Below are 27127 nucleotides of genomic sequence, written 5' to 3'. Positions count from 1 at the left end.
CAATAAAGCAAGTCAACATCAGAGGCTCAGGTTACAGATCGTGCCTCAACTTATTACTTTAAGAGATATTAGTAAAATATATGTAATCCAGGGTCATGCTTCATAATATATACTGCATACAATGTGTCTTGGCTTGGCTGAGTGTGTTGAATACCAGCTTCTGACCTATACCCGAAATGTGCCATGCTTACCTTTAACGGACACTACAAGAGAGCAATAACTTGGTCAGCTTCGACGATGATTTAAAGCCTCCCGAGAATATCTCTTCTCCTTCGGGAATGGCTGATCTGGTAATAGCGTAGTCATCCACACCATGTCTCAAAGCTGAGAGAGTACGTAGTACACATCGTGAAAGCTTATAAGTAACCCCGCGCATCTCACCCTAACCTTCACTGATGCGATCCCTCAAGTTGACATAAGTTAGTCATTAGAACTTCAGAGAAGTACTCGTAAGTATCCAGTTTTATGCTTCGCCGGGATATCCGGGGTAGTCTAGACATATCCATCCAAGTCACTTACACGGTCTATTACATCATTCCGAAGCATCCAAGCTCGTGTCTGCCAATCCTAAGCTCCCGGAGCTAGAGCTTCTGACATCTTTCCACTTTCAATACAACAACAATATACAATCAGATTGAGAGATGGAAGGGAGACGCTCTTCAACACTCCCTGGAGGGTCTCGTCGGGGACAGCTTTCAGGGTATCTCCCCATCGAGGACTATGGAATGATTGGCAATATGCACACTTGTGCACTTGTGGGAATTGATGGAAGTATTGACTATATGTGCTGGTGAGTGCAATTGAAAAGTGTTTTGGATTATACATTGACCAATCACTTTCAGGCCCGACTTTGACTCTCCTTCTGTCTTTTGCCGCTTGCTCGACAAGAACAAGGGCGGCCATTTCTTCATCTCGCCTCCTCCAGACGTCAACTGTACCACTAAACAGCAGTATTTGCCTTCATCATGTATTCTCCAAACACGGTCCATTCACGAAGATGGTGTCGTTGACGTTGTCGACTTTTTCCCTCGCCCCAAGAGCACTCAGGTTACCACTAAAGGCGTCAAGCTTAACGCGTATCGAGAGGCTACCAAAGTCCAGGATGAACTTAAGAAATGGCTTGTTCGTCGTGTTGAGTGTATTCGTGGCTCAATGAGGCTTGGTAAGAGTTCTCCTTTATGCAAAATCCAAGAGGGAGACTGACTCGTTAGACATTGAACTCTTTCCCTCATTCAACTATGGCATAGATGAGCATGAGACGACTCTTTACCAAGCCCACCACTCGACAACTGACGCCATGAGCAAAGTCGCTACTTTCCGCAGCAAAGACGTCCAACTTCAACTCGACGTTGCGGTTGACAAGGGAGAGAACGAAACAAGCTGTCCCTCCATAACCTTTAGAAAGGAAAAGCGTGAGGGCATTCACGGCGAGGGCCTGGTAGCTCAAATCTGCATTGAAGAAGGCCAGACCATTTCATTTGTTCTTCGCAATGATCTCCAGCAGCACGTCACTGAGCATATCACGACTGAAGTTTTGGATGCCCAACAGCATGCGACTCAGAGCTTTTGGTACAACTTTATTGCGCAGTCCAAGTACAAGGGTCGCTGGAGGGAGGTTGTGTCTCGGAGTTTAATGATTCTCAAGATGATGACATACGGTAAGGCCACAATCCTTCGAAGACAATTTGCGAACTAAGTCATGACAGAACCCACTGGTGCCATCATCGCTGCTCCTACCTTCTCTATTCCTGAAGCTATCGGTGGTGTGCGAAACTGGGACTACCGCTATTCTTGGATCCGAGATTCTAGTTTTACCATTTACATTTTGCTGCGTCTTGGCTTCAAGGCAGAAGCTGACGCTTACATGGAGTTCATCATGGAGCGGTTTGTGCACTCGCGCGGCCCGGACGGTGGATTGCCTATCATGTTTACCATCCGTGGTGAAACCGACATCCCAGAAATGACATTGGATCACCTTGAAGGATATCGCGGAAGCAGTCCTGTTCGTATTGGCAACGGCGCGGCGTTTCACCAGCAATTTGACATTTATGGCGAGCTGATGGATGCAATTTACTTGTATAATAAGTATGGAAAGCCGGTCCCCTGGGATGTGTGGAAGGCTGTGCGTGAGATTCTTGGTACGTCCACATACACTACCGATATGAGCAAAATGCTAACCGTCATCAGACTATGTTTTGACCATCCTCGATGGTAAGTGATACGCACATGTAACAATGGTTTGGCTGACCATTATAGATCCTGACATGTCTATTTGGGAGGTTCGCAATAACAAGCAGCACTTCACCTACTCCCAGATTATGCTCTGGGTTGCATTAGACCGAGGCCTTCGTCTTGCAGAGAAGAGATGCTTCCCCTGCCCCAACCGCAATAAATGGATGGAGGCAAGAGACCGAGTCTATGAGCGTGTCATGGAGAACGGTAAAGTATATACTAAACTTCGATGGTATGATGCTGACAGTTGTGTAGGCTACAACGAGGAGATGAAGTGCTTCGTGCAGAGTTTCGAGAACAGAACAATGCTCGATTCATCTATTTTGATCGCTCCTCTTGTCTTCTTCATCTCACCCTGCGACCCACGCTTCCTTAACACTCTCGATCGTGTTCTTCTACCCCCTGAGAAAGGAGGTCTGACAAGCACGGGCTTAGTATACCGCTACGACACCGAGCTCTCCAACGATGGTGAGAACCCGCGCCCCCCCCAATATTGTACCATAATTCGAGAACTGATGATTATTCAGGGGTAGGTGGGGAAGAAGGCGCATTCAGTATGTGCACGTTCTGGCTGGTCGAGGCCATGACCCGAGCAGCTGTGTACGAGCCAAAGTATCTGGTCCGGGCCGTCAATTTGTTTGAGAACATGCTTGGTTTCTCTAATCATCTATGCATGTTCTCTGAGGAGATCGCACGAAGTGGCGAGCAGCTTGGTAACACACCCCAGGCTTTCAGTCATCTCGCCTTGATCAGTGCGGCTTTCAACCTTGATCGTGTCGCAAAGTGATGCTTTCACTTACGTGTACGTACAATTATGGGAAGTAAAGCTTGTATCTAAATGGTATGATATATTCTTACGCTAAGTTTGATATATTTGATTCGTGTATGGCGGCCTATGGAAGTTTACCCACGGTGCTGTACAGATACGGAATCTCCTACTTGGATCGTAGGATATTGTGATTCCTTGCTTGTTAAGTCCCCATGTGCAAGGGGATCATGGCGCATGTGCACGCCAAAGTAAACTTTGCCATCAAACCGTCTCGTCTTGGCAAGTGTCACAAATGGTTCTTCTTTCTTCTCGCCAGTATCTTGGTCTATACAAACCATCTGGCACCTGCGACACGCACCCATAAGTTTAAAGCTCTGAAGGCCAATGTGGACAGAATCCCAACTATCTTCGGAAAAGGCCGGCAGGGCTTTAAAACCAGAGGCTCTTCCAAGAACAATATTTGCTCTGAAAGACTTATCTTCCGCAGGATTTCCACCACGACGAGTAATATCCTGATTCAGAGCGTCCACGCTCGAACTGTGGATCATCAAGATAGGACTCTCGTTTGAGAGGAGTATCCTTGATGTCTTGTGCTGCTCAGAATCCGAGTCGGGGGGCGATGGCACGTCTGGGAAAGAGCCCGGTATAGCGTGGACTTTGCTCGGCTGCTGATATCGTTGTATCTGGGCTTTTGAAAGGCGACTTTTCAAACCCAATCCACCCGGAGGAAAACGTGCCAGCACACAAGGAACCCCAAGTACGGTGGAGAAGAAGGAGTTAATCTTAGCAGACGTATATATCTGTGTAGTTACCTTCTCACCACATACCCTTGAAGACCGTTTGTCCAGGTTTGAGTCCATGACAGATGGATCCGCAGATAGTGGTATAGATATTTGCTGTTGCTTGTCGTTATACTCCTTGCCGATGTATGTGATAATTAGTTTACCCTTATCGAAATCTAATACCGGTCGTAAAAGAGCCATTTTTGGACATCGTTTCTGACTCAAGGCATGTCCTGAGCCATGATGTACTAGACACCATTCACGGTCCCAAGCTAAACCCTCGGGACGAACTTCCCAAGGCACCCCAGCAGGGATTGAAAAGCCAGCGCAACTCTTAATAGGGTAAATGGTCATGCTATTGACCTGCAGTATGGAAGATTGCGGCATAGTAGTAGAATTGAGGAGGGTTGAATCTGGTCGGACGGTCGATAATGTACTTTCCCGATAGAAATCATCAATGAAGGCAACAAAGTTGTCAACATCTGCTTCAGTGCTCATAGCCCCCAAACTGGCTCGAATGACACCCGTCGGTTTGCCAGACATGATATCATTGTCTGTCCCACAACGAAAGCCCGCAGAGAAGTTCTTTCTCATTTCCCAAGGTTGCAGGTCAAGTGCCGCAGCAACACCCCCTGGACTGCATAGCCCACCAGTTCGGATATTAATGCTCTTCAGATTCGCAAGCTTTTCGAACTCGGCCAGACTAATCCAGGCACCGTGGCTATTTCTTAAATTGAAAGAAACAATTGGGCCGTTTCCAAGATCTCCTTCGCCGGATGTTGTTGTATACATCGTACAAACAGGGGTGTTATTGGCGTGACGCAGGTTGCCTAACCCTTGAAGCATTCGTTGACTGAGGTATGAAGTATGTGAACTGACTTGATCCATCGACCCGAAAAGCCTTTCATGTACTTTCATGGCGATGTCAAGCGCCACTATGTTATGAAACGGCAGTGTCCCATCCTCTAGTCGCTCATGTAGAGAATATGATTTCGGAGCATGCCATTTTTCCTTTCCAGAAACAACCATTTCGACAGTGCCACCTCCAAAGTATCTTCTGTTATCAAACACCCACTCTGAAGAGCGCTTTACCAGCAAAGCGCCAAGGTCGGGGAATCCAAAGATCTTGTACAAACTTAGCACAATGAAATCAGGTGAGATTTGGGGGTTGCTCAAGTCAAGACGAGATGTGGCAACAAACGAAGATGCGTCGAGAAGTGTAAGTGTTCGATGTCCAGTGTTCTGTGGTGTTGTTTGTATGTGGTTTGTCCAGCTTAAAGGGTATCTCCTCCCTTCCATGTGAGATTGGGCAGGGTATGCAAAAAGGGTTGTCGGTGGCGAGTTCGTCGTGTCTCGAAATGGGGATTCTCCTTGTATCCATGATTCGATATCGCTATTGTTGATGGATATACTAGCAGCAGCTTCTTCCCGAACACCAACCAGGCTGGTGTGACAGGCCTGGTGGTAGGCATATTGGAATCCTTGTGGTTGAGTTCTCATAGCATCTACGACCAGCTTAACGCCAGCAGTGGCATTGGCGACAAACACCACGTCATACTCGGTCGGGTCCGCCCCGAAGAAAGTCAACAAGTTCATGCGAGCATCTTCAACACGTGATGTTGATTGTTGTGAAGATGGTGAAGCGGAATGAGGGTTGCCATAAAGAACAGTGGTCATCTCATGGGCGAAAGAGTCCATCAAAGACTTGGAACACAATGTTGAGCCAGCATGATCAAGGTATATAGAGTCTGTAACAAATCAGTATATCGTCAAACACCAGTGTAAGAATATGCAACCTTTTATCATTGGAAACTCGCTCGCTCTCAAGTCTTCCACCGCTGCATTGTATTGGTGACGGCTCGGGTTGCCACTGCGAATAGATGTTGTCATCTTATAGGATAGATGAAAGTAAGAGCGCCCTGAGAGATGACAAATTGACGGGTTTGTTTCTCACTGCTCCGAAATCAAACATGAAGACTCCCGGGGATGTCCAGAGTTTGTTACATGTGGCACAACTCTTATCATATAGCAGTGAGGAGGTCTATGCCGCTATCATGAGTGATAGTGGGGTGAAGAGTGGATGAGGAAGCCAAGCCGAGGAGGGAAGTTGATTATGGTTTCTCTGGATCTGGACCTACTTTACGTGTAGGAGGATAACGATACAAGGTAAATAAGAGATAACGTATGCGGATGACAACATAATCAACAGTAACGAAGTCTTATCCGGGTCAGCTGGGCTGTTGTTTGCCGTCTGTTAGTGAATGAACCACTGAGCATGGCGAGATATCCCCCAGATTCTGTTGTTAGTTACAGGCGGAGATCGCCACTTTCCTGTTTCAAGCCGACACTGCACAGGTTCGCTGTTTGCCGACATGCCTTTTCTGGATGATGATTGGTCAATATGTGAATAGGCAGGAATGGCGGGAAGTGATTTGGCGAGATGTAACCCCAAGCTCTTGGGGGTAGCTGAAGAATAGGTGCTAGAAGCAATACTTTTCACGCAACAAAGGATATGAACTGATTCGATAATTTCGTTTTTTTAATGCTTTGGCAGCATCAGTCAAGTCTTTATTGTCCTCGAGACTGTTCTAGTAATAAAGTTGGTGGGTCGGGCCGTATGTCGCTATAAATCACTGTAGAAAGTCAATGGCAAATAAGAAATAGCAAGCCAACAGCTCCAAACGTGCAACGCTTTCCATAATAAAACAAAGATAGACCCAGGCCTGGTATTCATTGAACATCTCCATCTTGTTAGTAGCGTACCTTACATATATCACATTTGACTTAGTACTCTGTACCTATCCTAGAGCAGCAGAGCTTCAAATCACCCCTGCTGTTTCCGTGGAGTTGGCCCACTAATTCGCGCGACAGGCCCAGGTACAGGTGGCCAGGCATAGCTGAACTTCCGAGTGGTCCCCAGTCAACCAACCAACTTAGCCTCTTCAACCTCACTCTATCACATCGCATCGCATCGCATCCGTACTGCGTTGCCATCTGTCTGTGAAGCGAGGGCGCTCATCTATCTCTCTACTTTCCTCAAGCTCATTGTCTTCCTTTCTAGAAGATCGCGCTTGTTCAATTAGTTTGTCTCCCTATACTCTTTCTCGTCTCCTGCTCTACTCTCTTTTCCCCTGATCCCTCTTGCAACTCTTGCAACTACTCGATCCAGCCGCTTTCGCATCCTCGCGTTCTCTCTCCTCCTCCCTCTTCGACGCGGCATCTCTGTCCTATCCCCCTTCAATCCTTCTTCTCATTGTCTCTTCTCCGCTCGGGGCGCGTTGCCCTCGGCTCATCTTCTTAATGGCGCCTCTTTGGCAGTCCTCTTTTTCTTGTCTACTCCATCATTCATTCATACTTTACTCAAGATAACCTGTCTAACGTCAAAATGTTGCAACCGAATAGATCCTTTCTTTCCGAACCGCCAATTGCTCCTTGTGAGTAGCAAACACTTGCGCCGAAACCCCCGTAGGCAACCTTCTTTCATGCCGCGTCGCGTCGCTGGCAACGATACCAACAATGGACTCGTACACATCTTTTCGGGACGCTTCGGCTCGTTCTCCGGTTGATCGTAGCTGGAATCGTGACGACTCACGCAACCGCGATGAACGCCCCGACCGTGGCGATTCCTTCTACCGCGGAAGATCTCCAGGTTCGTTTTATCAGATTTAAGAGTCGCGCCATCAACGAGTGCAAGCTCTGCCATTAATCTGAACATAGCTAACATAGTGCAAGGTCATGACCGTCGAGACCGCCGCCGATCCCGCTCCCCTGCTGCTGTTGACCGGTATGAGCCCCGACCCCGTCGAGGAGATGACCGGGACCGCGATGACAGACGTCGCATACAATCTCCACCTGCCAACATTGATCGATACGTTCCTGGCCAGGATTCTAGCACTGGCAGCCCGAGCGTGAACCCTCTTCACGACCCGTCCAAGCTTCCTTACCAAGTCGGCTTCTCCTACTTCGGAGAATGGTGGAGAATAAACGAGAAGATGAAGGAGGAGAAGGAGCGAGCGCGCACTGGCCGACGTCGCGAGCCAGAAAGGACTCGTGGCCCAGAAGATCGTGAGAAGGAAAAGGCTAAGATCCAGGCTGCTTACGATGCGTACAAGGAGGAGCTCCAGGCCAAGATGGCTCGCTCATTTGTGTCTGAACACAAGAAGGAGCAATGGTTCAAAGAGCGATACGTTCCTGAGATCCGAGATGATTTCAGAGGAAAGTTAAACGAATCTCGACGCGGTGCCTACAGCCAGTGGGAGCAAGATCTTGAGTCAGGTACCTTTGACGACTTCTCTTTGGAAGGCCTTCCCAAGAGTGAGAGTAATGGTAGTGGCGGCGTTGTTGAAAAGGAAGAGGGAGAGGCGACAGCCACAAATGAGATCTTGGGCGTTGGTGACCTTGTCCCGGCCAACGGCGCTGACATCCGTGACGAGAACCAGTTCCAGCCAACCCTTTTGATCAAGACTATTGCACCCCATGTTAGCCGTCAGAACCTCGAGGCCTTTTGTAAAGAGCATCTTGGCGAAGAGGAGGGTGGTTTCAAGTGGCTCTCTCTGTCCGATCCAAACCCCAGTAAGCGATACCACCGTATTGGATGGGTCATGCTTCACCCTTCTTCCGAAACGACACTCCCTGGGGACCGTATCGATCCCAAAGATGAGGATGGTGACGAGTCTCTCAAGTCCCCCCAGCCGGTCTCTACTGCTGAGAAGGCCTTGGAAGCTATTAATGGAAAGACTGTCAAGGATGAGGTCCGGGGTGATTTCGTCTGCCACGTTGGAGTACACAACCCACCCGTTCACCCCAGGAAAAAGGCTCTGTGGGATCTATTCTCTGCGCCTGAGCGCATTGACAAGGATCTACTACTCGTGCAGCGCATAGTCAACAAGTTTGAGGAAGATTTTGGTTCCGATTTCCAGGCCACGTTGAAGATCGAGGAAAAGGTTGAAGACCTCAGAAACGCAGGCCAACTTCAGCCAGCTGTTGTCCCAGCACCTGTCAAGAAGGTCAAGAAGACCCGAGAGGTTGGAATGGACGAAGCCATGGACGAAGAGGAGGACGGTGTCATCGATATCGAGGAGGATGAAGAAGAAGAAGAGGAGGAGGGCGCCGTTGAAGACGAAGAAGTTGACGACGAGGACCTTCTTGTCAAGAAGAAGCAGCTCGACCTTTTGATCGAGTACCTGCGTCGTGTTTTCAATTTCTGCTTCTTCTGTGTTTTCGAGAGTGACTCGATTCACGAGCTTACCCGAAAATGCCCTGGTGGGCACTTGCGTCGCCCTCGAAGCACTCTTTCATCCACGGCAAAGGCTGTCGCGAGGGCCAGTGCCAACGGAGACCCTTTCCCTGGCAAGAAGCGAAGTGAAGATGATGCCGAGGGGGAGCTCACCGAGAGTGAAAAGAAGTTCCGAAACACCTCTAACAAGACCGAGCAACAGCTCCTTCGGGCTTTCAACTGGGTCAAGACCTTTGAAGACAAGCTTACCCAGATCTTGGATCCTCTATCTGTCGACATTCGAAAGCTTGGTGGCCGCCCTGCTAATGAGGCTGTCGAAGAGGAGCTTTTGAAGCACGTGAAGCAAGAAGACGAACACAAGTGGCGATGCAAGGCTCCTGACTGCTCCAAACTTTTCAAGGAAGAGCACTTCTGGCGCAAGCACGTTGAGAAGCGTCACAATGACTGGGTTGACACCCTTAAACATGAGGTACATTTGGCCATTGGTTCTTTCTTTGTACATGACTAACTAATCGTCTAGTTCGAACTCATCAATGCCTATGTGATGGATCCGTCGCATATCGCCCCATCTAGAACTGATGCGAACTCGAATGGCCACTTCCCGACTTCCAATGGCCAATCTAGCAGTGGAACACCACGCGGTTTCAACCTTCAGAACTTTTCCATGAATGGCATGATGGGTATGCCCGGCTTCCCAATGCCCCCTGGTAACTTCAACCCCATGTTCGCGAATATGCCACCTGGAGGATGGCCCCCAATGGGCGATGATCGCTCCGGCGGTGGCCCCATTCGCCGAGGAGGCATGAGTGGTGGTCGAGGCCAGTATCGATCTGGACCTTATGACCGTCGGGGCGGTCCCCGTTTCGATGGCGCTCGCAACCGAAATGGTGGCTCGCGCTGGGGTGATGGTGCTGGAGGCGCCGCTGGAGGTCCTCGTGAGGCCGTCCAGGGCCGAAGCCTCAAGAGCTACGAAGACCTTGACCAAGTCTCTGGTGGCGGAAGCGGCGAGCTCAACTATTAAATGAACGGGAGATTTCGTTATCGAGAGCAATGCAGTTTGGACGCTCTGGAGTTTATTGCTTTTTCTAAATAATCAGAACCACTTGGTATGGGCTATAGGGAGGGAAGGACACTGTACCTAGATTCTGTGTATCATATGCTTGCAATTACTGCTTCACAGGGCAGTTGCTGGATGGACCAGCCGTTTATCAACAGAATGTTTACATATCACTTGTGCAACGTTTTTCGTCATTCTATATGTGTGACGCATGAACGAAATAAGGATGTGCCTATCATGTCTAGCATAGGTAATTAGATCCGCTGGCTCTTGAGCTCTTGAGCAGCCAATTTCTTATGCCTCCAGGTCAGTCTCTTAACTTACAAGTTACAACATTTGTCTCTCGGTGAGGCTCGGTCAAGATAAGCTAGCGGATGGACTAGGGGGCGATTATAGTTCACCGTGGCCAATAAGGTGCAGCGATAAGATATTTTCGCGACCGCACATCCCCATCGCCCACCTTTTTTTTCTGTACCTCTAGGCTTGTTCAACTCTCCCATCTTGAAGTGTTTGGCGATTGTGTCTTTTATTAGTTTCAAGTCGCAAACATGGGACTTCTCGCTGAAAACAAGACGTAAGAGACCACATACTCACACGGTGCTTGGGTGTCTTTATGGCCATGCGCTAACTCACCCCAGTCGACGAAAGATCAATAAGGATCCCAACAACACGAAATGGACTAAAGATACAAATACCTTTGGACAGAAGATCCTGCGCGCACAGGGCTGGCAACCGGGCCAGTTCCTCGGAGCCCAGGATGCGCCGCATTCGGAGCTACACACCGCCGCCAACGCTTCCTACATTCGCGTGGTTCTCAAGGATGACATGAAGGGATTGGGTTTCAGCAAGTCCAAGGAGGACGAGGTTACCGGTCTCGATGTATTCCAAGATCTGCTCAGCCGACTCAACGGAAAGGAGGAAGAAGCCATCGTAGAGGATCAGCAAAACCGACTTGCTGTCAAGACACACCATTTTGTCGAACAACGATATGGCGCCATGCGATTCGTATACGGTGGTCTTTTGATCGGCGATGAAATGAAGGAAGCAGAGGATAAGGCGGCTGAAAAGAAGGCAGAGGAGAGTTCCGACAAAGACGTGGTCATGGAATCCGCACCCACACCAAAGGAATCCAAGAAGGAGAAGAAGTCCAAGAAGAGAAAGGCAAGCTCCGACGAAGACGAAGAGGATGAGTCCTCCAGCCGTGATACCGACTCCAAGAGCAAGAAGAGACGCAAGGAAGAGCGCAAGCGAAAGGAGACCGACGGCGACGAAACCAAGGCCAAGAAGAAGGAGAAGAAAGAAAAGAAGGACAAGTCCCGCAAGAAGTCCTCCGCTGAAGCCTCAGACGACGAAGACGCTACCCCCTCAGAAGAACGATCCAAGAAGCGCAAGTCCAAGTCCAAGTCCAAGAGCTCATCAGATGGGTCAGACGAGGAGAAGGTGAAGGACAAGAAGTCTAAGAAGGAGAAGAAGAAGCGCAAGAAGGAAGAGGAATCTGTGAGCGTTGCGGATTCCACGCCCACGGCTTCAGTCCCTGGAACGGGAGTAACGACACCTTCTGGCACATCTACGCCTCGCGGCAGCAGAAACTTTGTGCGGTCACGATTCATCGCGCAGAAGAGGCAGGCTGTACTGGATACCAAGGCGCTGAACCAGGTTTGTCTACCTCGATTTCTACCGTTTTTGAATGTTTTACTGACATTAAATAGATTTTCATGGTCAAGGCTTAGATTACGAAAATGTCTCGGAGTGATTGCTAGACGTTAAAAGATGCATAGAAGCACCTAGATGGATGGCAATTTATAGATCGTGTCGGATATGGATGTATTCGGCAGTGATACAAAAGGCGTCGGGTTGAATGGTAATGTTAGAAGAATTGATTATTTTTGAAGCAATTGACGACCATAGGTTCTGAGTAATGTCTGTTATGTGAATTGCCTGTTTCGCATAATCAACTTGTCTAACCTTTACCTGTCAACTCATTGCAGAAACGAACCTATCATTATTAGGGCGTTGTTCCTGATGATCCCTTTCAAGTACGTCACTAAAGTTTCATGATTTAGGAACCGAAAGTGAATTCATTGCATGATTATTCTGCTATGTAACTCCAGCTTGACATCTGAGTTCGCTTCCGCGTCAACTCCTAGGTCAAATTACCAAACTTCAATAATGAAAAGGGCTTCAACTTGCCCTGCGATTCGCCGTGATGATACTAATTATACAATAGGACAATGCCTTTCATTTCTTCGTGATTCATTTCAATTACTTTTGAGCGTTTCTTCCGAAGTTGCTGCAGTGCCATTGTCAGTATGGTTCTGTGAGACAATGATGTGACAATCGAGACGTACTTGTGGAAGAACTGGCCAAAGAAGCCACTCTTGGGTGCCTGATCAGACATACTCGCTCGGCGGGCAGCGCTGTCCTGAGAACCACGCTTCTGCTCGGAGAGGCCAGCGAAGGCGGGCATGAAGCCTGAGCTCTGTTGGTGAAGTATTGTTAGTGGAAGGGCATAAATGAATGTGGGTGTATGGCAAGACGTACTCGACGACGACCGCTGACGTTGCCAGTAGCAGCACCAGTCTGGGGAGCACCGGAATCCATTATGATGGTTGTTTAGAGAAGTAAACGTGTGTTTAGGTAGTGGTTGTGATCGTGGATACCCTTTGATGAAGGATAAACTCGTGGTAGGCAGTGTTGGATTGTGTAGTGTGGTATGAAGATGAGAATGAAGTTATGAAAGGAGGGGGAAGAGCTGGGTTTATATCTACAGGAAGGAGGAGAAAGCCGAGCAGACAGCTCTTGTCGATCCATAGACCTCCCTCCCACTCTTGCAGCAAAAGGGCAAGGGTGAGTGCAACTCTCTACGCATGCCTGGGCCTGGATCTCGCGTGCCACGGGAAGGGAAGTCAAGCCAGCCAGCCATCATCATACAGTTCAACAGCGAACGGACCAATAGAGACATCACTCAGTAAGCTTTGAGACCAAACGTGCTGGCCATTCTTTTTCGAGCTCTAGCTAGGCAGGCCATGACAAAGGTGGCGTACCCCCCGTTCGCCTGAGACGGGTGTCTACTGTCACTGTCATCCCTTTTGGCTGATGCGCGATGCTTGCCAGGCCGTTTCGATCGCCAGACACCAGAACGGTTTTTCTTGCGAATCTAGCGGTAACAGAGAAAAGCGAAGGATGTTCAGTGAGCATCATGACTTGTGAATCGGCACCAAGACGCTGATCTCTGCGGAGAAGGGGTCAAGTCAATGCCCAAGTAAAGGTGACAGAGGTCACACCACCTCTCAACTTGGCAGGGGAATTACAAACACCAGTAACTTGACGCGGGGAAGGACGCCACGGGCGTTTACTTTGCTATCTTTGAACTGCATCCGACATATATAAATGGCTAACATGCATGCAGCGTTGCATTGTGCAAAGGCTAAGGAGATCAATTGCCTTTACTGCAGTGTTCTCGCCTGATGATCCTGTAAACAGCCCATCTGATAGGTACGTACCCGGAATTGAACTGATGATGAGAGGTACTTTACACGTCAAAAGCCGTTCTTGGATCTCCATGACGAGGTCTCAAGTGGATGCGATGAGACGGGCTGAGATGCGATGTCGACGACACGCGAGGCGGGGCTCAAGGGACGTGGGGCCGATCGACTCAGAGCAAAGGAAGGTGCCGAAAGCGGGGAAGCCAAGGGCCTCGAGAGCTCCATGCTCCATTCAACTGCCCAGTCCCAAATATCATCCATCTCCATACATTATACAAGCGAATCAGTTGAACAGGAATCAAGCTCTCCGTCCACCAACAAACAACTGCCGAATTAAACCGTCTCGATGCAGGGTCCAAAAAACTATCAATCGTGTGCGTAATTCAACACAAAATGGCTTCCCTTCTAGTGGGGCACCGCCTCTGAAACAAAACTTCACTGACGACATGACTCCATCTTAGACCTCGATTCCCGTCTCTAGTCAGGGTCCCTCCTCATCAGTCATCATCTCTTCCAGGGACCCCTATTGTCAGATCCCAGATCCAGACCAGATCTGGCCTTGGACTCAGATCGAGGCTCATTCATGCTTGAAACTAGGTAACCCGTTTTTATTTTTTTGTTAATCTTATTTCGTCTAGTCATGATAGATACTGCACTGCCGGTTGCACCAGGTCCTCTCTAACTTGGATGCCGTCCTCTAATCAAACCAAAACGCGTCATACGTATCTTTCTCTCTCTTTTTTCTTTATCTTGCATATACATCAATGACTTGGAGTTTCCTTACTCCTTCTCTAATCTCACCGCAGGGTTTCTCTCGATGAAGTTGAGATCGACCTTGTGGCCCAACAATTCTCGGATGTTGGAAATCTTGTACTTGATCATGGTCGGTCGCTCCAGTGAAAGACCCCATCCAAATACTCGCATATCCTTGGGCAGACCCATGGGCTCCAGCATCTCAGGTCGGAACATACCACTGTTTCCAATCTCAACCAGCTTACCCAGACCCTCGTGGTAGCTGAAAATTTCCATACTGGGCTCGGTGTAAGGGTTGTAGGCAGGCTTGAACTTGAGGTTGGTAATGCCCATCTTGGCGAAGAAGGCCTCCATGAATTCCATCAATCCACCCAGCGTAAGGTCGTAGTCGGCAATAACACCCTCGACCTGGTGGAACTCAGCCAAATGGGTAGCGTCAACTGTCTCGTTGCGGAAAACACGATCAATAGAGAAGTATCGGGCAGGGGGTGGGCGGCCGTCAGGTCCCTTCTGTGCCGCTAGCTTGTAAAGCATGGCTGTTGAAATGGCAGTAGTGTGGGTTCGGAGCACCAATCTCTTGGTCTCCTCCGCTGACCAGGGGTACCTGTAACCAATTGATCCAAACTTGCCGTCTTGGTGGACCTGCTTGATGTTCTCCCAGTACTCCTCTGTGTTCTGTCCCTCCTCAGAGCGCGGCGCATCACCAACAGCAGGGTCGGAGATGTAGAAAGTGTCCTGGAGATCACGAGCAGGATGCTGTTGGGGCACAAACAGGGCGTCGAAGTTCCAGAATCCAGTCTCCACGAACTTGTTGGTGGGCATCTCCTCGAAACCCATCTCGAAGAAGATAGATCGGAACTCGTGTCGCACCTTGTTGAGAGGGTGCAGAGCGCCAGCGTTTTGGTCGGCACCGAGGGCCTTGAAGTTGTAGGGCTTGAAGTTGGCGGACTTCCACGATCCAGAGGCAATCATGTCGGCTGTCAGGTCGGTTTCCTCCTTGGTGATCTCCAGCGCAAATTTAGGTCCCTTTTCAATCTTGAAGCTGATGACCTTTTGCATCTTGATCAATTTTCGCTTTCGTAGGTCGGTCAGGACCTTGGGCTCGTGGGTTCGGGTCTCCTTAATCTTTTGGAGCTGGGCTCGGGTGATATCTTCGATCGACTTGGCCTATAATATCCTGTTAGTTCATCATTTGTCCACAGACAAGACAGAATAAAGGTCTTGGATTCTACTTACAGTAGCGACAAGCTTGCCATCGTCGCTCTTCTTAATCCACTTCTCCTTGAAAGCCTTGCCCTGTCCAACCTTGGTGACAGTCTTGTCACCAATGGCCTTCTCCAAATCCTGGATCGACAACCCCTCCACAGCATTTCGCAGTGCTTCAAAAACACGCGCCTCGTGACTGCCATGTTCAGCAATCTGCTCCGCCTCGGGTTCGAGAATAGCCTCCTCTTTGTCAATTGTCTCATATGTAATCATAGATCGGGAAGCAAGACGGTCGAGAGAAGCCTTGATATCTTGGAAGGCAATTGTAGGAAACACCTCTGAGGAGAGCAGCGGGGTCTTTTCCGATAGGGCTTGGAGAATCTGAGAGGTGAGGTCCCCAGAGGGGGCAGAGCTTGAGGTCGTCATGATTGCAGACTTGTAGAGATACGAACCAAGTCGTGGGTTCTGTTCTGTTGTCCTGTCCTTGGTTGCTCGTCTGAGTCACGGCGGGCAGAAATTATTTGGGCCGTTGCAGTGCTGCATCGCCCACCAAAGCCCAGCCCGCACGCCGATGGCGGGGTACTGGTACGTACCGCACCTGAGGCTGAAGCCCGTTCATGTCCCGCCATGCTCGGACCTTTCTTTATCCGGACTGGATTGTGGCTGCCGGTACGTCCCTGCCTGTCACACATGTAATCCCTGCAATCTTATCATGGCAGCTCACGTCGCCTCATACATGCTTCAACAAGTCACTTTCATTCACTCGAGTCTTGTTAGTCCAAGCTTCAAATTCACATAGCGCCAATCGAATCCATCTTGTTACAAACCATATATACAAAACCACTCGTTCGAGCTTGTACTACAGTTATTCGCCGTTTGCGAAAAGGCCCATGATCCACACGTGCTTCTCCTGAGCTGCCACCCTGCTCATGCAGAACTAGCTCTACAGATGCAGATGCAGTTGCAGATGACGATACCCGAGAATGAGCGATGATGCCTCGCCGAGCTCTACGGCGCCGAACGATGCTTCTCCGGCCGAGCCCGCCAACACCTCATCTGGCAGCCGCGTCACATGGAATCTGCCACGCGAGCAGTCAGGGTCGACCCGGGCTCGCGCTCAGTCGCAGTCTCAGCGTCGCAAGAAGAAGAAGAATAGAAAGAAGCGCAATCCTGGTTTAACGAAGAAGTTGGAGTTTGTCACACATTTGCTCAAGAGTCTTGATACCCTGGTTTTTGCGGAGTTAAGTGCGCTATACTATATGGAGTACGTCCGATCGCCCTCTTGACCACAACCGTATACTTCCTGGGCTGTGCTTACAAGTGTCCTCTCTTTAGATGCTCAATGTTTCGATTCATACTCAGGTCTGTTGGCCAGTACTTATATCTCACGCCAAAGGATGAATCCTTCCCTTTTCTAATGCCTGCGAGTCCAATACATGTCTGCTTGGTCCTCATCCCCAATATCATCTGCATACTCCTACATATTTTGGTCTCATTACCAGTTGGACCAGAATTTCACCGAGGCTACATGCATGGCGGCTTAGTCATTGACTTTATAGGTCAGAAGCCTCCAACCTCTCGGATTTACTATGTTTTGGCAGATGTCGTGATACTGGCCGTTCAATGTTTGATGTTGACGGTACACACTGAGAGAGAGAGACTAAGAGTGGTTCTCAAGACCTTCAGACCCATGGTGCCCGACGTGGCCCAGGACACGACTCCCACGATAGAAGACTTGGACGCTGAGGAACGTGGGGTATCCAGGGATATGCCTGGCTCATTACCAATCGACGAGGAGGATGGCATTGAGTTGCAGCCCCTACATCGCGTCAGTACAACTGAAGAGGGCAACTCGACTTCGGGAGAGTCGGAGCCATCATCTGCTAGAGAGCAGTCTACCGATGAACCCACAAGATCGAATCTGTCCGACGTGTTGAGTTCCGGGAATGGCATCATCGGCGAGTATCATGTTCTTCACTCGCTCCATAATGCGGCGTTGAATATAGAAAGAACAGCTGCATATTCTCTACGCACAATTGGCTACGGGGCAACCATGGCTTCTATTGAGGCAAGGAGGCGGGCCACCCTCAATGTGCCAGCTCGAGCAGCTCAAAATGATAGACAGTAATAGCATAAAGGTTTGAATCATTGTTTTTTATCAGGGTCCAGCGATATTTTTATGATAGGTTCATAGAGTCACAAATGATGAATTTCACACAAGAGGAGACCTCTCAACTCTTAGTATACAAAAATAAATAGCCTAAAGAGTATAGTCTAAGTAGCATACATTGACCTACTAATTTCGTCTCTTATGCTTCTAGCACCCAATTTTTCTGATACCCTGGGTGAGGCCCATGACCAAGGAGAACAGCCAACTGAATCTTCGATTTGCGAAATTTGAACAGAAATGTATTACTTTTGGCTTTTACGCTATCTTTCTTCCAACATTGCCAACGCCAGTACCCTTAACAGAAACAATGATATCATTCGTATCATCTCCAACATCTCTCAAACCCCAGCTGCTTGCGCCAAATGTTCTCAGGTCTCTCGCGAGAATAACCATCTCCTCGTTTCCAAGCACCTCCCGACCAATTCTGAGGCGACCTACATCCTCCGATCCCATGGCCATAAGAATAAGCATGGTCTTTGCCGAAACCTGTGTAGCACAACCACCTTGCGAAATGTTTTCGAGCAGCTGGTAGGCGCATTGCTTGCCAATGTCCTCAGGAACGACACCACCCTGGGCCGGCACAACCACATCTGCCGAGTAGAGAACACCGACAGCGCTTGACTCGGCGACCAAGCTCAGCCCAAATCCAATTCCGAGACGCCTCTTGCTTCCTGCCTTGTCTCCTGTGGGAACTAGGGGTGCCTGGTCGTACTGCGCAGCGATGTGAATGTCGGGCACCAAAGGGTTCAAGACCTCACGGGCTGAGTGGATCATACGAGCGTTGTTGGAAGCAGACACTCCCGTGCAGTATGCGACACCACGAATGCGCTTTATCCGACCGGGGCTTCGGTTGAGATGCAGAGTCTTTGGTAGTCGCACTTGACTCGCGAATCGCAGCTCGACGCAACCACCGCCACCCTTTCCACCAGGTCCAGCGCAGGATCTTTGAAGAACTCTGAGTTCTATACGCGCGGGAGGGATTCCGTAGAGGCCGAAAAGAGGAAGAATAGCTGTTCGGAATGAGTCGACTGAGATGTCGCCAGTCTCGGTGGATGATGTGATGACACCAGGTCCTGTAAATCGAACGTTCATGTGCGCTTTAGAGAAGGGTGCTAGCAAGCACAGAGGCATTAGGAAGTAGGTGACTCCGCGAGTGTTATTGACAGATATGTTGTGGTTGATGACATCTCCATCCGAGGCACCAAAACCAGCGATAGTTCCAGTAATCAGACCAGGGTGATATGTGATGGTTGTACCAGTGTATGAGATCTGCATCGAACTGCCATTGGTGACAGCCTCGAGAAGGCGCAAAAAGGAAATCTCATGAGGAGCGAGACCAGGATTCGTAGGTGACGAGCTTCGGATCTTGGCGATGTGAATCGGTCGACCGGTGAGCGTCGACAAAACCAAACGCTGCGTAAAGGACCGATGTCCTGAGAACTTGAGGAATTCTGGCGCGGAATTCGACATTTTACTGCGGTCTGGCTGGGTATCTTTGGAGTCGCAATATTCCCAGCTCGTCGCCAAAGTCCAGACAAAAAATAATTTTCTGCCGCTGGAAAAGTTGCTGCATTACACAAAGGGTAGGCGGTGGGCTGTTCCTCTCCAAATTCTTTTGTAAGTGGCAGATATACAGGCACATCTTATCGATAACCACTAAAAAAGGTTCGCCGTTCGGTCCCTCCAAGCTTCAACTTCACACTGGTGCCCTATGAATTGAAAATTGAGAATGGCGGGTCGACCGCTTTTACGAGAGCTACGAACAAGCAATGAATCAATATGCAGATCATGTCGTCTGGCGATTCGACAACGACCTACACCACGAATGGCAGCAGCATATAGTACCAAATCCATAGCGAAGCATTCGATCGATGATGCTGCAAAACGGAAACCCACCAAATTCGAACTCAAACAGTACATTGACCGAATAAAATCTCTTGGAAACCTCGGCAAGGATGATAAAGAATCGTTCAGCGTGCGATTCTTCGAACAAAACGGCAACAAGAGGACAGAGCTTCCGGGCGAAGGAGCTTTTGACGACTCACTGAATGAAGTGGATACATCGGGCTTGAGAGAAGCTCTCTTGGAAATCAAGGACGATATCGGCGGAAAAGACGAAAAGGCGGCTTTCCAAGATGTGGTCGATCAACTGGGCAACGAATGGCATAGAATGAAGTCAGCAGATGATCTGGAAAGAATTATTGCAAAATTGGATGCATATACCGCTGCGATCGATGAGGAAATCGACAAAGAGGGTGCAGATTTACCCAAGGAGATGTTGGAGAGATTGGATTCGGAACTTCCAGGATTGCCTGGACTTGGATCTCTTGGCTCTCGAGTAACGATCCCTCAAATTCCAGAAAAGCCGTGGACGAACAATCAACGGAGGAAGATTTCTCGTCTCAATACCGTTCTGTCTCAAGCCGCCAGGAATTATCGCAGGGGTATCAAGCCTTCAACAAAAACAGTGCAAAGCGTGTACAAAAACTATCACTCAACTAGGCTCTCTCTTGCTCAAGGTTGGAGTCATGTGCCGCTTGAAGTTTGGAATTTGCTATGGAAGATCTTTTCAGTAGATGAATCTGTCAATATCCATCGCCTCTCACATATCGCACTCCTTGCCCGCGACATGAGCGAGGCCAAAGTTACTCTGAGTCCTGCTCAGCAGCTTTTGACGATCGAAGCTGCGTTTGTTGATGGATGGGAGTCAAAGGCGACCGAGAACTGGAAACGATGCATAGGCACGCTGGGCGACCAAAATGCTGAGACATTTCAGGAGTTTTGGGAGCTTGGTGTGAGAATGTACTGTCGTACGGGAGATCTAGACCAGGCGCAGCGGGCCATTGGCAAGCTGATCCAAAACCAATCTGATCCTCGAATTCTGATGCCTCTCATCCGGACATGGTCTGAACTTGGTACGGAAGATGGCAAGGAGAAAGCTTGGGCAGCGTACCGCCAGCTGCGCGAACTTCTGGGTGAGCGCATGGAGCTCGCCGACTACGACCAAGTCATATCGTACTTCCTGACTACCCACCAAACCGAGAACGGCTTATACGCTTTCGTTGACATGATGAGCGATGGCAAGATCGACTTGAAGCAGCAAAAACGCCTGCCGTCAGTCGTGGGAAACAAGTTCTTCTTTGGAAAGTGGCTGAAGAGACTGATTGGTGCGGGCGACCTGAACGGAGCCCACAGTGTTGTAGAGTTTATGGGTCAGAAGGGTATCGAGCCGGCTCCTGTTCAACTGAACGGTCTTATTGCGGCATGGCAACGCGCAGGAGGCGTTGAGGATCTTGAGAAGGCGGATAAGATGGCTTGGGGCATGATTGACACTCGAATTGAATTTGTCAAGGCCAGGAAAGAAGCCATGGATTCACAAGATGGGCTTCCAAGCAAGAGAAATCCCCAAGCACTACCGCGAGCGACGCTAGAGACCTTCTCGCTGCTAGCAGAGAACTATCGTCTACGAGATTTGCACAGCCGCATCCTTGCGCTCTGGGATGCCTTCCACGAGGCGGAGATGAAGGTCGACTCATTTGTTATCAACCAACTCCTCGAATCCTATATTCAAGCAGGTCAGTTCAAAGAAGCCCTGGAGTTATATCAGAAGCTCGTGGTGGATAAAGGCGTCGAGCCTGATCCTTTCACGTTCAGCGCACTGTGGAAGACCCTTTCTATCAACCGACTACACATCGCAGCTGGTCCTGTCGCTGGCCAGGTCGAGCAAACTCGATCTATGTTTGCCGAGACAATCAAGTTCCAGCACGTTTTTCTGCCTGACGGTATGGACGGGCAGCTCGCTCGCAAGATCCTGCACACGTTTCGTCGTATCAAGGATAACGTCGGTCTCGTCGTTGCGTTAACGACCCTTCGAGAGGGGTTTCGCTTCCTCCCTCCCGAGACGCTTGTCCTCGAGATGGTTCTTGAAACGACAAAATTAGCATGGGATTCCCCCACCCATCGACGCCGTCTCGTGAACGCCAAGCGCGATCTCGATCAAAGTCTCGCCGCTTCAGCCGATGGTGGTGTCTCAAATATCGAAAACGAGCGTCGTGCTGTAGCTCTGTTTGACTACCTGCTGAGGCAGTACTGGCCTGCTGAGGGCGACGAAGCTCACAAGTCAAAGTTGTTCAAAGAGGCGGCGGCGCAGATGGGAGTGTACGATTTGTTGAAAAAGAGTGTAAAACAGTAAAATAGGGAAGCATTATAACGAACGGCCTTGGAAACTCACGAACCATCTCCTGACGAAAGTGGAATATGTATATTAGCATAGAAACGGCCATGAAATGCCCGGAATCTTGTATCATAACGAGATACAATGCTATCTCAAGGAGTAACTGGTATGGAAAGCCGCATTTGAAGTATTCATTGTGGTGTGTATTAGTAACACTCGGTCCCCAGGCCTGTATAAGTTATCACTTCAAACAGTATTCTATCACAATTCACAGTGACTTATACCCTCTTGTCAAATTCTCAGTCCTATTCTCATATTTTCGGGGCGGTGATCTCCCATGTCTTGGATGACATGCCGGATTATCAAGTAGAGGTGGTTCATTGTAGGCACCTTAAAGCAACGACATTCATCTCATGGCCTCCAAGCTGTTTTCCCAGGTAGCATGGTTATCTTGGACTCGCTCTTAGGGGGAGCAGACAACTTAACCTACCTCAAGTTTAGGATACACAAAATAAAGAGCCTAGAGGTTAGAAGAAGCAAGGGTTTATATAGCCCAGATGGATTTCTATAAAGGTTCCTAGTGCCTTGCCTACTTGCATTAAGATAAGAAAGCATGACCAACAATAAACAGCTACTAAGCAATATCACAAGGTAACCAAGGCAGGCATCATGTCTGCACAACACTCGATACCTATGTGCATTCTAATTTCACGTTGACAGCGTCATTTCTTGATGTTCACGAGACATTCTGTGTCTCTTGTTCTTTTCCATTCATCCAAGAAGCCGAGCTATCCACCGGCTTCACTAAGCCAGCAATGGTTGAATGTTAAAGCATATTTACAAGCACCGTTCCCAGGCGCCCAAAACCAAAACCCGTACCCAGCCACCCTTGAACAGGACATGAACTAACATCGTACATATATATGTACGTACATTGGGGGCGCAGACTCATACAATCCATGCAAGTGGACGACACATTCTCTTCTCCGTTTCTGGAAAGAAAAGAACACAAGATAAGCCAAGCAAACCGTACAACTGTCATCCGGTTATCCCCCTTGCTTTTACAATCGACAAACTGTTCATGCAGCTTTTGTTTTATTTATTTGATTTACCTCCAGGCCCCTTGACTGAGTGAGAGAAGGCCAGCGACGCAATCCATATCGGGCTTCTTGCTGGGGCTGACCGAGCCCCGCATGAATTTCTCAACCTCATTCTCTCTAGAGGGCATAGCTGACTTCATTGTGTCCTCGAAAATCTCCAATCCTTCTTTTATAATGGACCGGGGGCGAGCGGGGGCAGTGTTCGCGCGGTTAGCGAGTAGGTTTGGGCTTTTCTGCTCCTGGAGAACCCGACCGATGCGTCGAGGGTTCTCGCCAACGGGCTTAGGGGCAGGCGGCTGAGGTCGACGGTGAAAAGGATCAGGGGAGCTATGATCCTCGTCAGGGCTCAAGTTCTCCTTGTCTGAATCACCGCCTGTTGGAGAGACCAACATGGAAACCTTTACCTTGCCATACTCCCTATCAGCCTTTCGAAGTTCTTCCAGTTCCGTTCCCAGTAGTGAGATACTTGACCCAGTGGAATCCAATCTAGCCTTCTTGGCCTGGTGAGGCCGCTGTTGGGGTTTCGTCATGGGAGCGTTGCGCTTAGCTGGGCTTGGCTGCTGGGTAGTTCCGCCCAGGGACCGAAGAATATTGATAGCTGCAATCGCCGATCCGTTCGACTCGTGTTCGGCCTGGGCTGTCAGCTCATCACGATTCTCTGCATCCGCGCAGGACTCCCAGGCGTGCACGTTACGAGACCGACCTCGCATAAACCTAGGAGGAGGCAAGCTGTTGGTAAGCGCCGTGATAGGAGGAAGAGTGATCGATGGAACGGCGCTATGGCTACGCTGCAGGCTCCGTTGCCGCACCTGGGGCAGGCTTGGCGTGGTTGAAGATGGTCGAGGAGGCATTTCACGGGATGGAGAGCCTTGGTTGGAGACTAGCTCAGCCTTGCCTTCTAAGGACATCGATAGGCGAACCTTGGACTGGCTCTGTGGATAAGAGGAACCTTCAGACGTGCACGAGGAAGGAGGGAAATGGTCATATCTGCGTTGGTCAGCCCACGGTTGCAGACAATTGTAGCAAGTATAACATACCTGAAGGAGTCATCCCCGCTACGGCTCATAGCGGGTGGGGTGGAGAAAGAACTGGGCGCAGAGTTCCAACGGTTGGCGAGATAGCCAACGTTACTAGAGATGGAGCTGGACAAAGAATGGGAAGTACCGTGAGCACTGTGGGAGAGAGTAGGATCGATACGGTTGGGAGTGACATCGGGGAAGCGGTAATCGCGGTCCCGGGGGATGGAAACCGGGGTGCTATTTAAGAGATCTGAATGAGTTCGTGGCATGGAGGGAGTCTGGTCGAAAGGTCGAGGAGGTGCAGAGATATGATCCGCATATCGAGATCCAGTAGGATCGGTTACTGGGAATGCCTTTTCTGGCCTGCTAGGCGTAGTGGTGTTGACGATAGGATCGGAAGGTATCACGTTCATGCCTCCAAATTGGAGAGCGGCAACCTCTTGTGGGGATAGGGGACGTGCCTTGCGGCGGTCGTTCTGTCTTCGGTTCTGGAACCAAATCTGAAGGGGAGGATGATGTCAATTTCATGGTTCCAAAAAATCAATTTCGCAAAACGCGTAAAGAGCCAGCGCGGGAGAGCATAGAGTTTCCAACGTCGACCGTTGATTGGGATTGTCATACCTGGACTTCTTTTTCGTTCAATGACACGCGCTGGACGATATCTAGGCGCGCTTGCTTGTCGGGTTTGGGATTACTGCTGTACGCCTCTTCGAGAATCATTTTGTCCTTGGCCCTGCACGACGCAATCGAAACAAAAATTAGCTCAGCTCCTTAGATAGCATTTGTCCACCGTGAAAATCAAGTTGACCATGACGTGAAACATACACCGTGCGTTTTCTCTTTCCCTTGGGATGCTTCTCGGAATCGGGTGCGGACATGCTTGAATTGCCAGTGGCATCTGCCAGAGGAGGGAGGCTCTGGGGCGTGACGGCGACATCGTGTTGACTCGGGGCCGATGCAGCGTGTCTGTCGGGGGTAGCGGCGACAAAGGAGTTGTTGTTGGGGGCGGCCATGATTGCGGATGGGAGGGGAGGGTGATGGAGATGGCCTTATTGATGATGGTGCAGACACATTACTGGATGAAGAACTGGCGAGGAGGCGATTTGTCTGGTGGTCGTTTGTCTCGCGGGAGGAGGAAGGATCACGATATTAGCAATAGAGTAAACAGCTATACTGTACAGAAGAATATAATAGAGAAAAAAAGTTTGGTTAGTGGGAGCCTTAGAGGTCTGGGCGATAAGAAGAAGATGGAGAAGTGAAGGAGAGAAAGAAGAAGAACAAAACGAGGTTGTCGTTGAGTTTGAGTAGAGTCGAGATGGAGAGGAGCGACGTGTAGTTAGGGCGTGCTTCTAAAACGAGGCGACCCAGCCTAGGAAGGTATCGTCCCTTCAGTTCCCTTCCAAGGCCCTTGCGCTGCACTTCCCCTCCTGGGTCCCCCATTTGTCTTGGGCGCTTGTGCCTCCGCGTAAACCTTGTAAACGCGCCCCCCTGTTCGTGGCACCTGCTAGCACTGGCAGGGTAAAATCCCAGTAAACAACAACAAAAAAAGCTACGAGCCCAAACCAACCTCCTCTACCGACTTTCAGATCTACTAGATTACGTCTTTGGAGATTACCTAGTAGGCAGCTCTAGCTTTCCCGCCTTGTTCTTTTATTTTAATGGATGGCGTACTATCCGAAAACGCGGTATTGATCCCCAGTTGGCCAGCGCGTTGTCTCACCGTGACTTGACTTTTGGTTCCATGATCATTTAAGCTTTCATATAAAATGTCTTGCCCGAGAGACTCGATGTACCTATGATATTAGCCTGACACTGAAAAAGCTGACGGGTCCCATTTGCCTACTGCTACAGTTCATCTATGGGAGGATAGATGCATGGCAATGTTTTCCCCCTTTCGTTTTTGCATCCCCGCAACAGTATTGGATAACAAAAGACGCGCTACAGTGTTTTAGTAACTTTTGGGTAGAAGCAAATCATCACAGACGCGTTGAATGCCATACTAATCAACTAGACATAACTCTATTTTAATCTGTTTCATAGCATGGTCAATTTGTTAAATGTTTGTCCTGACATGCAATGCGTCACTGCCCAGGGGGGACAGATAGAGCGTTGAAAGAGTTTTTCGCAGAAACTTACTCGACGGTTCTACTGTATATGCGGCTAGACAACCAGGTGCATAAACCATGCATGCAGAAGAATTCGGCCACGATCTAGCTCGGGGCAAGCTTTTCATTCCAGTTTCTTCCAGTTGATCAGACTACTGGCCAACTGTGAAGAGACAAAACAGCACCGCACAGCATAGTCTAACTAGATACCTACATGGTTTACTCAAATCTTGCTCCATTCCCTTGTTTCTCAAATATCATCTCCTACCGCCTTTGCCCCACGCTTAGGACGTATCTAGTCAATTAACAAACGGTGTTAGCGATCCTGGGGACCATCTTGTGGTCAATTGACACCCCTGTTTCATTAAGTGGCTGCATGCGTCAGTACAGATACGCAGGGGTGTCATGTCCGCCATCCATGATCCATCCATCCATCCATCTCAGTTCAGTGTTTTTAATAGCCACTTTATTTTATCTAAACAAATAAATAAACCGCCAAGCCTATCTAATCTCGCTCTCTCTCTTTTAAAGTCCATCTCCCATGAGCACGGATCCCGGTGCGCAGTCCTTTAAGTGTCATTCCTACCAAAGTCCGTGTTCCGGACTAGATTATCGAGATTAAAATATCTTCGAATTCATTTATTGTTCTTTTTTCTTTCCTTTTCACAACACCTGGAATCCTATTCGTCTGCACGTCCAGTCTCGTATAAGTTATGGATCCATCCATCCATCCATGTCATGTTTGTATCTTGTTTTGATGGGTCCTCAAAAGCGCGTCTCACGTATTTATGTATGGGCTGCTGCATCAACAAGAAACAACAGCTGGAAATGTCTTTCTTTTTCCTTATTGACAACGAACGCGCTTTGCATGCACAAAGTGGAGGACGACACCCTTATCCATGTAGATTGTCAAACCACTAAGGCATGATCGTCAAAACCTAGTCTACTGTTCTGCCGTCTCGACTTTAAACCCGATTACTAACGAACCTATATATATGATGAAACCCATGTGATGCTGCGACCAAAATAAACAACTCTC

General features: G+C 49.2%; 10 protein-coding genes across 10 annotated transcripts; 5 read left to right on the top strand and 5 right to left on the bottom strand.

Moving 5' to 3' along the window:
- Window positions 1–641: 641 nt before the first annotated feature.
- On the top strand, window positions 642–3019 carry FGSG_01108 (uncharacterized protein; the record flags this gene model as incomplete). Its single annotated transcript, XM_011318570.1, has 8 exons — window positions 642–790; window positions 843–1162; window positions 1248–1658; window positions 1707–2138; window positions 2188–2211; window positions 2257–2439; window positions 2488–2700; window positions 2760–3019. The coding sequence occupies 8 exons, from the start codon at window positions 642–644 to the stop codon at window positions 3017–3019; spliced, it is 1992 nt and encodes a 663-aa protein (XP_011316872.1).
- Window positions 3020–3135: 116 nt separating this feature from the next.
- FGSG_01107 (uncharacterized protein) lies at window positions 3136–5673 on the bottom strand (the record flags this gene model as incomplete). The annotated part of the gene is made up of 2 exons (XM_011318569.1): window positions 3136–5531; window positions 5580–5673. The coding sequence occupies 2 exons, from the start codon at window positions 5671–5673 to the stop codon at window positions 3136–3138; spliced, it is 2490 nt and encodes an 829-aa protein (XP_011316871.1).
- Window positions 5674–7299: 1626 nt separating this feature from the next.
- FGSG_01106 (uncharacterized protein) lies at window positions 7300–10196 on the top strand (the record flags this gene model as incomplete). The annotated part of the gene is made up of 3 exons (XM_011318568.1): window positions 7300–7432; window positions 7510–9488; window positions 9540–10196. 3 exons carry the CDS (start codon window positions 7300–7302, stop codon window positions 10038–10040), a joined length of 2613 nt encoding a protein of 870 aa, XP_011316870.1. The 3' UTR covers window positions 10041–10196.
- Window positions 10197–10624: 428 nt separating this feature from the next.
- Window positions 10625–11945, top strand: FGSG_01105 (uncharacterized protein; the record flags this gene model as incomplete). The annotated part of the gene is made up of 3 exons (XM_011318567.1): window positions 10625–10650; window positions 10715–11732; window positions 11786–11945. 3 exons carry the CDS (start codon window positions 10625–10627, stop codon window positions 11804–11806), a joined length of 1065 nt encoding a protein of 354 aa, XP_011316869.1. The 3' UTR covers window positions 11807–11945.
- A 192-nt stretch (window positions 11946–12137) lies between these two features.
- Window positions 12138–12809, bottom strand: FGSG_11900 (uncharacterized protein). The gene is made up of 3 exons (XM_011318566.1): window positions 12618–12809; window positions 12425–12555; window positions 12138–12366 (listed from the first exon to the last, which is right to left on the bottom strand). The coding sequence occupies exons 1-3, from the start codon at window positions 12675–12677 to the stop codon at window positions 12339–12341; spliced, it is 219 nt and encodes a 72-aa protein (XP_011316868.1). The 5' UTR covers window positions 12678–12809; the 3' UTR covers window positions 12138–12338.
- Window positions 12810–14154: 1345 nt separating this feature from the next.
- FGSG_01104 (phenylalanyl-tRNA synthetase alpha chain) lies at window positions 14155–16048 on the bottom strand. The gene is made up of 2 exons (XM_011318565.1): window positions 15551–16048; window positions 14155–15481 (listed from the first exon to the last, which is right to left on the bottom strand). The coding sequence occupies exons 1-2, from the start codon at window positions 15944–15946 to the stop codon at window positions 14342–14344; spliced, it is 1536 nt and encodes a 511-aa protein (XP_011316867.1). The 5' UTR covers window positions 15947–16048; the 3' UTR covers window positions 14155–14341.
- Window positions 16049–16234: 186 nt separating this feature from the next.
- Window positions 16235–17966, top strand: FGSG_01103 (uncharacterized protein). The gene is made up of 2 exons (XM_011318564.1): window positions 16235–16784; window positions 16856–17966. The coding sequence occupies exons 1-2, from the start codon at window positions 16504–16506 to the stop codon at window positions 17646–17648; spliced, it is 1074 nt and encodes a 357-aa protein (XP_011316866.1). The 5' UTR covers window positions 16235–16503; the 3' UTR covers window positions 17649–17966.
- On the bottom strand, window positions 17912–19160 carry FGSG_01102 (uncharacterized protein; the record flags this gene model as incomplete). The annotated part of the gene is made up of 1 exon (XM_011318563.1): window positions 17912–19160. One exon carries the CDS (start codon window positions 19158–19160, stop codon window positions 17946–17948), a length of 1215 nt encoding a protein of 404 aa, XP_011316865.1. The 3' UTR covers window positions 17912–17945.
- A 259-nt stretch (window positions 19161–19419) lies between these two features.
- Window positions 19420–21882, top strand: FGSG_01101 (uncharacterized protein; the record flags this gene model as incomplete). The annotated part of the gene is made up of 1 exon (XM_011318562.1): window positions 19420–21882. The coding sequence occupies one exon, from the start codon at window positions 19420–19422 to the stop codon at window positions 21880–21882; it is 2463 nt and encodes an 820-aa protein (XP_011316864.1).
- Window positions 21883–22972: 1090 nt separating this feature from the next.
- FGSG_01100 (uncharacterized protein) lies at window positions 22973–24996 on the bottom strand (the record flags this gene model as incomplete). Its single annotated transcript, XM_011318561.1, has 4 exons — window positions 22973–23951; window positions 24002–24483; window positions 24605–24716; window positions 24809–24996. 4 exons carry the CDS (start codon window positions 24994–24996, stop codon window positions 22973–22975), a joined length of 1761 nt encoding a protein of 586 aa, XP_011316863.1.
- Window positions 24997–27127: the final 2131 nt, after the last annotated feature.

This window comes from Fusarium graminearum, chromosome 1 (genome assembly GCF_000240135.3).
Source record: "Fusarium graminearum PH-1 chromosome 1, whole genome shotgun sequence".
Lineage (NCBI taxonomy): Eukaryota > Fungi > Ascomycota > Sordariomycetes > Hypocreales > Nectriaceae > Fusarium > Fusarium graminearum.
Note: the sequence above shows the minus strand (reverse complement) of the source record. Positions and strands in the feature narration are given on the sequence as shown.

Bases quoted from the DNA above. Each gene is read 5' to 3' on its own strand.
- FGSG_11900 (XM_011318566.1), bottom strand. From the start codon at position 12,677: ATGGATTCCGGTGCTCCCCAGACTGGTGCTGCTACTGGCAACGTCAGC. The intron at 12,556-12,617 runs GTACGTCTTGCC...CTTCACCAACAG, and splicing joins ACGTCAGCGGTCGTCGTCGA to AGCTCAGGCTTCATGCCCGC. The intron at 12,367-12,424 runs GTACGTCTCGAT...ATGGCACTGCAG, and splicing joins TTTGGCCAGTTCTTCCACAA to CAACTTCGGAAGAAACGCTC.
- FGSG_01104 (XM_011318565.1), bottom strand. From the start codon at position 15,946: ATGACGACCTCAAGCTCTGCCCCCTCTGGGGACCTCACCTCTCAGATT. The intron at 15,482-15,550 runs GTAAGTAGAATC...AGGATATTATAG, and splicing joins ATGGCAAGCTTGTCGCTACT to GCCAAGTCGATCGAAGATAT.
- FGSG_01103 (XM_011318564.1), top strand. From the start codon at position 16,504: ATGAGCGATGATGCCTCGCCGAGCTCTACGGCGCCGAACGATGCTTCT. The intron at 16,785-16,855 runs GTACGTCCGATC...TCCTCTCTTTAG, and splicing joins AGTGCGCTATACTATATGGA to ATGCTCAATGTTTCGATTCA.